The sequence below is a fragment of the Leptinotarsa decemlineata genome, unplaced genomic scaffold (assembly GCF_025532065.1).
Source record: "Leptinotarsa decemlineata unplaced genomic scaffold, Ldec_3_MD MMD2_tig00004307_RagTag_RagTag, whole genome shotgun sequence".
NCBI lineage: Eukaryota > Metazoa > Arthropoda > Insecta > Coleoptera > Chrysomelidae > Leptinotarsa > Leptinotarsa decemlineata.
Window position 1 is genome coordinate 20,998,600 of NW_027412606.1, and position 14,092 is coordinate 21,012,691.

At 33.5% G+C, this 14,092-nt stretch overlaps 1 protein-coding gene across 3 annotated transcripts in view; it reads left to right on the forward strand.

Annotated features, from left to right (window-relative positions):
• The window catches only part of Drip (aquaporin homolog protein drip), a 91,716-nt gene that overhangs the window by 73,962 nt on the left and 3,662 nt on the right, over nucleotides 1-14,092 (forward strand). For all 3 annotated transcript variants that reach the window (XM_074179139.1, XM_074179137.1, XM_074179138.1), the window contains exons 3-5: nucleotides 12,399-12,542; nucleotides 12,669-12,878; nucleotides 13,004-13,084. In XM_074179139.1, coding sequence (XP_074035240.1) covers nucleotides 12,399-12,542; nucleotides 12,669-12,878; nucleotides 13,004-13,084 — 435 coding nt within the window. The remainder of the gene's footprint in view (nucleotides 1-12,398; nucleotides 12,543-12,668; nucleotides 12,879-13,003; nucleotides 13,085-14,092) is intronic.

The following is a 14,092-nucleotide window of genomic DNA, read 5'->3' on the forward strand; positions in this document are numbered from 1 at the left end:
ATTGCCGAGAGCTTCATTTACATAGAAGGTAAATTCACCCCCAAAGATGTAGCGAAAACATGCTATCTCTCGAATAATGCAATTGCATTTCTCTTTGACGAAATTCGTTATGAAATGGGTGGTGAACAAGTGGCTGTTGTTAGAAAACCTGGGATAACATCTACAATGAAAACCATGATATCATTTGGACAATCTCATGCTAACACATTATTGACATCTGGTTGGGGACTTTCACAATTGAAGCAAGATATCTTGGATACAAACAGTCATGTTTTTAGTGGAAAACTACCACTGAAATATTTGATAGGTTTTGCTGAAGATTACAACAAAAGTATCTTGAATGCCAAACAGGAATTGATTTTGATTATCGCTCGATCATTCAAAAACTCATATATAGGTGAGGTTGATGCTGATTTGGAAATAAATAAAATCGAATGGAAAATAAGACATATTGTACCAGATGATAAACACAAGCTCAAACTTTTGAGTAGAATAAACAAAAGCGGTCTGAATGCCAAAATCAAGTTGGCGTATCGTATGTGGGACCTCTATGAACTACCATCATTACGTGGGACTTCTTCAGACATATGGGCCATCAAAACAACTAACGCATTGGAAACTCCTCGTTTTGTCATCATCGCATTCCAAAGTACTACCACATCTGAAGATAGAACACAGGATATTACAAAATTCACAACTGCTGATATCAATAGTATTCGAGTATACTTGAATTCTGAAGTTTATCCATATGAGCGTTGGAATTTGAATTTCGATAAAAAACTTGATGCTCCTGCTTATTATGCTTTTGAGAGTTTCCAGCGAAGTTATTATGATATAGATATGAGTGAACCTCTGATGGACATTGGACAATTTAGAGAGAATCCACTATTCGTCATCGATTGTTCTCATCAACCGAATGCAACAAAATCATCAACTATTGATATAAAGATTGAGTTTGAGACGAGGAAGACCAAGTTTCCAGACAACACTAAAGTATATGCATTAATTTTGCATGATACAGTTTTAACATACAATGCATTGGATGGTTCAGTTCATAGCAGATATTGACACTTTTTTTTCACTCTATCATGTACTGTTTCATGATCTTTTTTTTTATTTGTAACTGACTTATATCATGTATTGTATTTTATATCATATTTATTGTTTTGTAATCATTTTCTATTGTATTTCATGAGATTTAAATAAATAAAACATGAAAATAATACAAAGTTTTTTATTTGACATTATTTATGATTTACAGGAACATACAGACTATCTAAAATAACTTCTTCCTCATAATCATCATTTTCGTGACCATCTTCAATTTCCTCTCGATTTTCATCATTCAATTCAAAGTGATGAATAATCCATTCTGGCAAGTATGGCTGGAGGCTATACAGGAATCTTCTTAGGTTCAGTTCAATCATAACATCACAAAGTTGCCACAATTCCAATTCATTATCCAAAAATTTGTTACAAACTTCTGCACCACTCCAATAGTTCTCAGCATCACGAAGGCATAATTCGATTTGTTTTTCATCATAGCATACACTCATATCATAATTGCTTGCATGTTCGGCTCCATCACCCAACACCTTCAATTTAGACGACAAATGTTGAACCGATGATTTGAGATCTACAACATCGACCCAATCTTGACTTGCGTACTGCATCCACATCTTTAAATGGTGGAACTGAAATTGAATAAAAAAAAACAATAAGCAACCTCCAATTTTTCAGTGATATAATACTCACATTCCCATTTTACTTGTAGTTACAAAGTGAGTGTATTCAACTAAGTTAGTAATGTTTATATTTCCATATAATTATTATCATCTAATATATGAATATTATAAAACAATAAGAAATTCATTATAATTACTATTATTATTCAATCATATTGAATTTGACTAGAGTTAGCGTTTTCACACCAAAAAAACTTCGTAAGCTATGACCTAAAGAAATTCACTATAAATTATTACTATTATTATTCAATTATATTGAATTTGACTAGAGATCGCGTTTTCATGCCAGCAAAACTTTGTTGGCTCTGTCCTAAATACATCATCGTATATTTACCACCTGATGAGTTGATACAAGATATATCGTCATCACTGAATTGCAACGAAATACGTTTTGGTAGCCATGTTTTAAATAATTTATCATTGCTCACATCTTGCAAAGTTAATAAAATTGATTTACCAAATCGTGTAGAATAAGTTGACATATTTTTAATTATGAACACTTCATCAATTGGCAATGATGATAAGGCCTTTTGCTCTACTATTTCAACCTCCTGTACAATCAAATTATTAATTTTATTCAAGTCTACTTTTGAAACGGACATGATGAAAATATATACGAAAATATAAACAATTTCCAACAGACAAATACACTCACCGTCTTCCTTCTATTACGAACTGAATAACACTCTACCAATTGCTATCTGCTGCAGATATATTCGTCTACTGATTTCATAGTGTGCCAGGCATTTCTTTTATATTAAACAGTGTGAGTCACCCCCACCATGAAACCGTGAAAGATTCACATTGCTAGTTGCTATCCACTAGAGATGCCTGACGTCACAGCCAAGCCCATCTCCCAAATTGATGCGATAACAGTTGCCGGTACGAGCAAGCAGTGGTCGTTGCGGTCTCGGAGAGGGTAGACGCTAGGCAAACGGTCCTCGGCTGCCGTTGTGTCACCATCGATAGCGGGGCTAGAGCGAACCTTCATCGCTTCGGGAGAGGTGAGGGCAGACCGATGAATACGCATTACTCTGCCACACGTCGTGGAGTGAACATGTCGCTCTCTAGCCGTTGAACGGTTATTGCTGTGACGTCACTCCACTACTAACTTGGTGCCCTAACACCGATGGAGCATTTATTACTTGGAGGATCTTCGAAGTATGCAGACGTATGTTTGTACATAGACAAACAAGCACATGATGAAACCCTGTACCGTGCATTCTCCTACACACACACACACATAAACACACAAAATCTCATATGAAAAAAAAATCTGAACGATCCATGCACCAGACACTTCAAGGTCACAACGCCTTGACTTCACTGCACAACAAAAAAACTTCACCAAACAACAACCAATAAAAAAAGCAATTAATACGTCATAGTGGTGGGGGGAGGCCGAGAATCAGCTGTAAACAACTACTGATAGGACATCATTAAAACGTTTCAGCACCCGTCCTCTACTTAACCATCGGACTTCAGAGTGAAGGAGTAGGTTCCCGTATTGACAGTCAACTTCATCGGCCAACGTTCTGAATAATCTTCTTTGTAACGCTTGAGCTCTAATCTTGTTCACACTTTTTACCACAAGTTTCATAACGTTGTTTAGTTTCAGGAAATTTCCACATAATTCTTGCTGATGGATAATGCAGTGTAGTGGTAACAGAGAAATTGCGGAAAAGTTTCATCTTTACGACATAACGCCACCAGACCCTTATCACAACCCACCATAGCTGGAGCGCCATCGGTTGTCAAGCCTACCATTTTCGATATTGGAATTTTTTCGGAAGAAATAATATTTATTAAATGAGAAAACAACTCATGTCCAGTAGTGTGTCCTTTCAGTGGAATGAACTTCAAAAGATCTTTAATTGTAAAATCACTAAAAACAATCCTGACGAACACGGCCATCTGGGCAGTGTCAACGACATCTGTTGATTCCTCCAGTTGACGTGAAAAATAAACAGTTATCTAAGTCAGTTCTTAACTGTGAAAAAATATCATTGCTCATTACTTCTACACGTCTCATCACTGTATTAGCAGAAAGTTGCATAGATTTTATAGCTGAAACTATCTCGTCTTTATTTCTGAAGTTGTCAAATAACGAATCAGCAGCTTCTAAAAACGACTGTTTTATCATTTCCCCATCTTCATAAGGTTTCTTTTTTTTGTGCAATTATCTGGGACACACGGTACGATGCTTCAGTTGCAGCCTTATTTTTGTCGACTGTTCTTGAAAATATTGATTGTTGTCCAATAAACTGCTTTTTTAACTGTTTCAGTTTCTCCCTTCTGGCGGCAGAATGTAGTGGGAATGATTTTTTGAAATCAGAATGTACAGTTTTATGATGTCTCTCAATATTTCCTTTTTTAGCAACGGAGACCGAAGTATTACATAACAAACACACATTTTTATCTATACCTTCCGTAAAAAAGTATTGTTCTTCCCATTCCGAATGAAAGTGGTATGTCTTCACCTTCTTACAACTGCTTGCCATAATATTATTTTTGTTATTCTCCACTAACCCAACCGCTGGACGTCGGTTACGCGTTCAGTTTTAAACTAAGCGCAATGTATCCGCGCTTTGCGTATTTATCCCATTCAAAGCAATCCAGATCGTTCTCGAACACTAACGCGCTGGTTCGGCTGGTCGGTTCTATCCGATTCTAGCTTGATGGCGTCAGCGGCAGGTCGCCCACCGCAGCGTTGCCGCTGTTTATGTTTAATATTATGACAATTAGATATTTTTGTGGAGTTTTCGAAAGCTTCTCTGATTTTTGCAGTTTGTATTTTTTAAATTGAAATCGGTAGCTTGCGATCGACAGGTTGGCGACCACTGTTCTAGATAATGATTTATTCAGTCGATTATACTATCACCAAAATTCACCATTTCGAACAAGATTCAAATAAAAGGCAATTTCGGAAAATTACTGAAATTGAAATTAAAGAAAACAATATCAACAAAAAGATAGACATCGACAACCTCAGCAAAATTCATTCATTTTTACTAACAAAAAATAAAAAAAAACCTTAATACCTCCTGTAATATTTACACAATATAAATTACCATGATAAACGACATTAAGAAATGATAAATAGTATTTCATATTATTCAATGTGAAAAAGTTGTTATTTTCATGCTGAAGACTTCTTTCAAAATTAAAATCTACAAAGTAAATATCGATATTTATTATTTTCTTTTTTATATTACAGCCCTCGATAAAGTTAATAAACATTAGCGAAAGCCCGGGCAGCTAAAAAAGTAATATTTTATTCTAAACAGACGGTATCCCCGAAAAAACATGGAATATCGGTTTGAATTGTGGCAAAGTTGCGTATTTCAGAGACCTATTCAATGATGTAAAAATATCGAATATAGATCTTTTGGTTCTGGAGGTATACAGGAAAATCCAAAAATCCCAAATTAGTTTTTTGCTTGTATCTTCTTTATTCACAGAAATATTGAATATCTGTCCACATTTTGCTATTGGCACTTGATGTGGGCTATCAGAATAGGCTATGTGTCATCTGACTTGGGCCACCCCCATCTTTGAATTTTAAAATACGGGCCTGTATTTTTTGTTGTAGTTTTTGAATCGTCGACGTTCACATAATACTGGGAAATTGAATTTAATTTTATATCTTGGGATATTTCGGTGTTATTTTATTATTATTGGGTGAATGATTTCCTTTTAAATTACGACCCTGGAAATTGGTTGACTAAGTTAAATTAAAACACAATAGCAACTTTCACGTCTTCCTATGTACCGTAGAGATTTTCGTTTTTTTTTTCATTTTTAGGTACCTAGTCATTAGCAATGCAATTGAACGGTAGTTGTTAATTTCGTTTTTATTTTTCTCCATTTTTATAGATAGGGGTGACTCTAATATCCTTAAATTTTTCTGGAAATTTACCATTCTTCAAAGATTTATTGAAAATTACTATTAAATGGTATGTCAGGAAGTCTCTACAAGCCTTGAATATATAACACGGGATATTATCTGGTCCGGATGACCTTTTTGGTTCCAATTTTCGAAAAGCTTGCTCTAAGTTAGGTAACGGAATATTGTCGAAATAAATAGTTTGTCTCACTGTTATTGTATTTAGTCTATTCTTTCCTTTCAGGATTAGGATTCTCTCTGCATAGCAACTAATTGTTCTGTATTATCTTCACCAGCTCTTCTGATACTATCAATATTCTTCCAAATATCTGCATTTAATATATTTGATATCCAAAATATTTCTGAGAGCAGTCATCAATTTCGATAGAACACACCCATAACCCAGCCCAACCAAATCAATTGATGTTAATAATTTCATGAATAAAAGTAATAGAAGCTTATAACTTGTTTCAAAATATTCAATTCTCATATGGTTTCCGCTCATGATGATCTAGTACACAGTAAAAATTGAAATCTCAAAGTAAAGAACATTATCTCGATTTAAAAAAATCTTGCTCTCCTATATTCATGAAGAAATATTTTTATAAACTGAGAAATGTATTCTCTCATAAAAATTTGATCATCAATTCAAATGGACTGAATAAACGCTTCTTTCAAGTAAAAGAAGAATATTCCACCAAGATTATGCATACATTTCAATAGAAATCATCACATTATCTCAAGAGAATAAGTATGCATTTTTCAGTGGGAGCAAAATTAATCTCGAAGCAAAACTTTATTGGGTTTTGAAAGAATTATATGTTAACTTGGAACACTATTTAAATATCTCCGTAGGAGAAATTAATTGTTTTCCTTTGAAGAGAACCATTTTTCATTCAAACGCTTTCATTTGTATAAATGAAATAAACTCATTTACTTCATCAAAGATTAACTTATGCTTCTGTTTATAAACTGTCCCTCTCATACGGATGTCTTTAGACTTGAATCCAAAGTATCTTATCTGTAATATGAACAGCTATAAGTAGTAAGGAAAGAAATTAAATAATACATTATATATTATCATGATTGGTTTATTTGAAGCAATTGCAAATTATAAATATTATCCTGAAAAAGCATTTGATAAAAAACAAAACGTAATAGACATTATTGAGATATCATACAGATTATACAGATCATACAGATTATATACAAATAACAGAAATAAATATTCAACCCGAAAACATATATAAAAAAGTGACATATTCTGGACGAATTACAAATTAACAAATAAAATAAAATCGAAGCCTATAACCAACATACCAACTCAGACAACAAAATGAATTGATTCATCAGTAATTTTACACAAATGAAGTTTTTAAAACTAGATACCATGCTGGTAAATAACATTAAAAAAATTACTATCGTCTATCAAGTTCTGCATTCTGCTTTTGTTTATACACAATTGCCGGAACATCACTTGGATTCTGAAACGAAAGAAAAAATCAGCACATCATCGTTAGCCACTATTTCAAATATCTAGAAACGTAAAACCATGAAAATAGCTGCCACTTAATAAAAAAAAAAATCAATAAAAAACTATTTGAGTGGGTTTATTCCGTTAACCATCCCAATTGTTTTCCGCATACGAACGACAACCCTCAAAATTTCAAACTTGTCTGAGGTCTTATTGTTTAACACACGATTCCTAGCATTAGACATTCCTTGATTAGAAATAAATAATCAATTCAAAAGACGTATAAAAAAATACCTCAAATCCCTTTGAAGTGGGTAGAAGTCTTTATAGAAAAATTGCCTTTTAAAATAATCATTCTGGAACCGTTATAGGAATTCAAAGTGTTGTGTGAGTATTATTAGAGGATCAATGGAGAATATAGAATGTTTAATTTGAAAAATTTAACTCATGATCATACAAACATACTTAATGGTATGCAATTCGCTATTTAAATAAAAACATCCACTGTTTTCACGTTTTTGGAAATTCTGATTTCTCCTCTAGTGAGTTTGGTAATATTTCTACCTATTTCTTCCCAATGAATAACCAATTTGTTCCCAATGAATAACATAAAAATATTTCTGAAGTAATTACAGAAAGCCGAGTCATTTCGGAATTCAACAAACATTTACATGTTGAAATCAGAAAGTAGCTGTCATATGTAGGTGCTTTTCACACCTACTGGTGCCCCTTTTGGTATTTTTTGTATTATAATTTATTGTCGAAACCGTAAGTGCCTCTCTCTTTCAATAAAAAATTAATTCAGTCCAAGAGAAGATCAAATTTCATTTAGAGAAAATGGATTAATTTGAAACAAGATAAAATATAAGTTCAAAACGAGAGATTGGCGAATTTAAATCAACATGGAGGATTTTTCAGTTCAAATTAATATACACTTGCCGAGCTCGGCCAATGTAATAATGCATGTGTGAAAAATTACGAAGCATTGATATAATTTCCGCAAAATGAGGGGGAAATTAAGAGTTGTTGTCAAAATTTACCACTTTCTCTTCGGTACTAGGTATACACCGCAATACTTAGTGAATAGCGGAGTTTCTTTCTCAAGTAACCTGAACACCTCAATTTTATCCAATTATAATACCTATTCATGAAAATATCTTCCTACTGTGTAAGACACCAGTCTTGTGAAATCTGTTCCTTTATGGTAGATACAAAATAATCGGAAAAAAATTGCACTATCTACAGACACACAAAACACTTCCTCCACAAAATCACATCACACCAACGTCACTATCCAACACATACTGTCACGTACGCGCATAATACTAAATTTGAATTCTTTTGAATAATATTCAAGTTGAAATAAATCAGTTTTTTTCAAACTGAAATGAATGAATTACTTCTTTGAAAGAAATCCTGTTCATTCTATGCAAAATTCCTGTTATCATAAGTCGATCATAATATAGTTTTGTATACAGATTCACAAAACTCTTGTTATAAACGAATTGAGTTATTTGAAAGCACACAGTTTTGAATTCAAACAAACAATATGTTTTTAGATCAAGTTGATATGGCTCTCCATTCGAAACAGTTTATTTTTCTCTTTAAATAAGTGGTATATTTTGAGATGATATTATATTTTCTTGATTCAAAATAGTTCATCTTCGCAATAATATAATCAAACGAATGATGTCGTTGAAAGGCCAAGAAATTTGATTTCTTCGTTTAAAAAAGTGTGATACTCTTGTAGAACATGGCGCTGTTGGCATGAAGTAATAGTTTCTCCAATAGAGAAAAAAATTTCAAATTAACCTTTGATCTTCTTCAAAAGAAATACTTTTTACTGTGTAGACGAATATAACATGTAGGACGTAATTCAGATATAAGTGGTCAATTACTACTAAAACTTTTATCTCATTGATACAATTGCAAGTCTCAACGTTTTGTCTCGTGATTGCTCGATTAATGAATGATTATGTAATATGCAAACAACCGGACGGTCTCGGTGGGATAAATGTAGGATTGTAGGTTTCTACCTTCTAGAGAAAAGTAGTATCCCTGAAATATAAGGTGGGCTGAAACAACAGAGTGCTTATGTACTCAAAATACTATCATCAGTCAAATTACTTAAAAATGGTACTATAAATTACGAAAGTGGAAATGTATTAACTTTTCACTACTCATGTGTGAAAATCCTTCGTTTTCAGCACTTTTCGTGAGAAATCACTTGTCGCCGAAAGGGTGTTAAACGCTTTTTAGTACGAAATGGAATCTTGTGATACCTTCAATATATATTTCGAATGTCTATCCAACTTTCTCAAGAATAAGTAGTTATATACTCGTTTTGGAATGTTACGAATAAAAAATAAATATCGTGATTGAAAAAAGTTTTGAAACCTACTCCAGTTTACTTCAGTAAGTGAACAAAATATCCATTAGTTACTTCTCGAGAAAGATGAAATGGTTGACATCTTCATTATTCACATTATGAAATGTTGTTTGGGTGATTTCAAACACTTTTCTTTCAATATGCAAGTTCTGAAATGAAATGTTCTATATCTTTCACTTAAATTTTGAATTCCTCAAAAATATCTAGAGGCGTGATGAGAAGTAATTTCGAAAGCCATTCTGAGAGACTGATTTTGCCTATATGCCAGTTTGGAATTTGACAAACCCTTATACGATAAGCTGGTTCAAAAATTACTTATTTGGAAATGTTCAATCCAGTGGATTGGCGAATGTCGTCTTTCAGAATGGCCTGCTCGATCACTTGATGTGACGCCTACAAATGCATTTGAAGGGATACATGGAATCAACGTTAGCGATACGCTACTGCAGTTTATTTGAAACAATTTTTCGATTAGAAAGAGTTGCTTACAACGACAAAACTTTTTTTACGTATAATATTCATGGTTTATTTGCAGATTCTTAGAACGAATACGAAACAAATAATTATTTATGAACGACTGATGTGATTTCTAAACGTGAAACATTGTCGAGAATTGAAATACTTATCAAACGAGGTATCAAAAAAACCCCTTCTCAGTTGAAAAACTATTGAGCGTCCCCTTGGCTGCAAGTGATGTGGAACTCTTTGTCTTTCCCAACGAAAAATACTGAAAATGATGTGTTTCTCTCTGACTTTTGTCTGACCCCCCATCTATTCGAAATAAAAAATTGTGAAGCCCTTTGGGCCGCGAAGCACATGAACTATTTTCTGAAACTTTACACCTTAACTTTGTCTGATCTTGGTATCGTGTCTCGTTCAAAAATTAGGAGAAATGGAAGATTTTACTCCCGCACTGTATATCGCAAATGAAATTTAGGACTATTTCAAAACAGAAGAATGACTCAAATGATGATCATTGAAGGTTTGGACTTCATTATTATTATTATAATTTATAATATTACTATTATAATCATTTGAATTTCCATTCTTTGGAAAAGTATCAACAGATTTGAAATCTATGAGGAGGAAAAATTAATGAAAAAGTACTACCCAGAATTTTTGAATCACATTCAAAAGTTCATGACGTGACTTCTCCATTTTTTAATTTCTCTTCATTGTCGATATATTATTGATATTGTATGAATTGAATAGATTTGGGAAGCTGATTACACTTATTGAATGAATGAATCGAAGAGGTTTTTGTATGAAAGTGTATACTTATAAAATTATTGCAAAGCGCTTTCGACTCTCGTCATCATCAGTGCTCACTTTTCAGGCAACAGGAAGTATCAAAATGAGTACATGGCACATTTGTAATATTTGACTTATATAAAACAAAATGGGCTAATAGCCAAGAAATTACATTTTTGTATTGTATTAATTGTTTAACTTATTCATTAGGCCTCTATATCAAAGGACTCTCACTCATTGAAGCGGTGACATTGATCCTGTTTCCAACTATTCATTTCATTCATCCTTAGTTGAATTGAAATTTCTGAGTCTGTTTTATCGTATTATTGTTTTTGATTTCTCTTATTTTGTACATTACAGGCGTACTTCATTATTGTCTATTCAAATAACGCAAAATATAGTGAAATTGGCTTTGACATAGTTGTACTGAGAAACGGTTGAAATACAGAACAAATGAGATTGTAAATAATTTCGAAAGACAAATTCATTTGACAAAATGTGTGAATCGCTGATAATATATTGAATAAATATATCAATAAACTGCAGGACGGAAGAGTGACAAGAATGGAAGAAGAGTTAAACTTTCTTTGATATGAGAACATCCACAGAGAAGAGCGAAATGAAAAATCACTTGAAAATGTAGTAGAAACATTCGAGGCAAGAAATTTAACGTAATGTTATTATAATCTAGATTTCCAAAGTTGAAAGCACGTTTTCCTGGAGATATTTATGAAGATGTGACGCATTGTGTACTTCCCATTGCTGAACGCTATTACAAAGTGATGAGTCATAACTGATTCTGATCGATAGATAATTCATCAACAGTCTCTAGATTGAGCTTGTGTCTGAGACACAGGATTTTTCGCAAAGTTGTTCGAACTGCGAAAAACTATGGCATCTATACATGAATTGTTGGAAACGACCAAGACCTGTAATTGTACCAAAGAAAGTCCATCAAATACAAAGGAAGAGCAGGCTGTTTTTCCTAACAGGTGGTCATCGACGGTTTTCTGTTGAGAACTGTCACCATTTAATCTGATGTATTCCAAGCATCTATTTCATCTTTTCTCTTGGAACATAAAACAAATACAATATTTTCATATACTGGTGGGGGCACACTTGCCCCATTTTACAATTTCAATGCCCGAATTACACCCACAAATGCTTATCTATGCCGATAATGAGAGATTTCCTGTCATTCCATCCAAAGAGTAATATGTACGGAGTACGCGACAAAATGCAGCTGTACTTTGCTTTGAAGTACAACTCAACTGTTTCGAACACTTCTTGAGAACGTTTTGATTCGTTAAACAAAGTAGCTGTGAAATGAATTTCCCAAAATGTTTTCTAGAATGTATATAATCAACAGCTACCTCATTCTAAGGACGATCTACACTTTCACACAGGTACAGTTCTCAAACCCCTTCAAAGATTTTCGTGTGCTTGTGATTGTTCATGAGGAAATATTTTGAATTTAAAGTTCGAAAAAATATGGGTTCTCGATATGTTTGAAATTGACTTTTTCCATTCTAGCAAAGTTTTCTCAATTCAAAGATTCGAAAAAAAAACTTGCCGAAAAATTGGTTGAAACTTATCATAAACGCATTTAATAGAAAATGTATTTTAAAAAAGCTAATACAATACTTTTTACAGACTATTGGACATGTTAGTGGTTGCCACATCAACCCAGCTGTAACAGTTAGTTTCTTTGTAACAGGAGACATCAAGTTCCTGAAAGCTCTCTTCTTCATAGTGGTTCAGTGCATTGGAGCTTTAGGAGGTTCGGCATTACTTAGTGTAAGTAATCTTTATTTCATATTAATAACAAACATTATATCAATATGAGTGTATTTGATAATTTCCTTCAACGAAAGGCGTATCACAGTTACAAACTTATACCTTATTTGAAATATGTTCTTTCAGACTGTTGTTCCAGAAAATAAAGTTGGTAATCTAGGGCTCACCGTTGTTAGCGAACAGATAAGCCCTACTCAAGGTCTTCTTATGGAAATAATACTAACTTTCCTTTTACTCTTCGTGATTCAAGCTGTATGTGACCCTATGAGAAAAGATATCAAAGGTTCTGCGCCTCTTGCCATAGGATTAGCTATTACCGCCGCTCATTTATGTGGGGTAGGTTCTTCATATTATACCAAATATTGAAAACAATTCATGCTCGGAAGAAAACTCGAATTATACAATTTTGGTTTGAAATCGATAAAATGAGATACACTTTTAATATAATTGATATGTTTTAGATACAATTTACCGGATCCAGTATCAATCCTGCCAGAACTTTTGGACCAGCTGTGATGATGAACTCTTGGGAAAATCATTGGGTAGGTAGACAATTGTCGTTCTACTATAGATCCATGATTTTCACAGTTTTGTATACACGTTTCCCTCATAATCTTCATTTAATATTTCACTAGGTACTTCATACCATATTGTACTTAGTTTGATTCAAGTTTGTACCTATTCCAGTTTTATCCAGAGAACCGAGACTACAATTATTATTCTTTTGATTGAGGTTCAACATTGACAAGACTTCGGTGTTCCGTTTGTAATTTTCGACCTTGTTGTCTTTCATTTTGTTTCTCATCGGTTTTAAATAGGATATGATAGAGTATACAGAGTACAGCTCGATGACGATCGGTTGGAGTCATATCCTGAAAATTTTTATTCATCGAATGGAAATGATGGCGTTTTCCGAACTCTTCCGTTTACACCGGAATTAGTGATGCATGATTCTAACAATTTTTCAACAATGTATTTACCAGATTGTGATTGATTTTAGTTTTTCCGGATGACTTCCGATAAATAAGCTACATGTTTGGTCGATACTTCAATTACATCAACCATAGACCATAAACAAATTTAAGAAATCTCCGTTCTCATAATCTAACCGGAACATTTTGCCCACTGAATCATAATGTTCCAATAAAATGTTCCACAATCAGACATGTTCCACAATCAGACATGTTCCACAATCACACAAAGCATGTAATTTCGAAATTTCAACCACGAGTTCGATGTTTTTCGTTCGGTTAGTAGGGTTACACACGCAGTTTTGGTAAACAAAGTTGAAACGCTATTTTTTTTGGATTTGTGCATTTCTCAATAAAAATGTGCTTTCCTAGGTGAGTTTCACTATCCTTGATTTGATAGTATAATCCCTAATTTTCCTTTTGGATCTAGTAGTACAAGAACAATCTGGTATCGTACTTTGGGATTGGTCTCAGATTCTGGATGGATGACTCGTGAATTGTTTCCGAGCGTTGTAAGGCACTCCATTGAACATACGTCCAGCACAAAAGGAAACCCTTTCCAGTTTGAAAATCACTAGA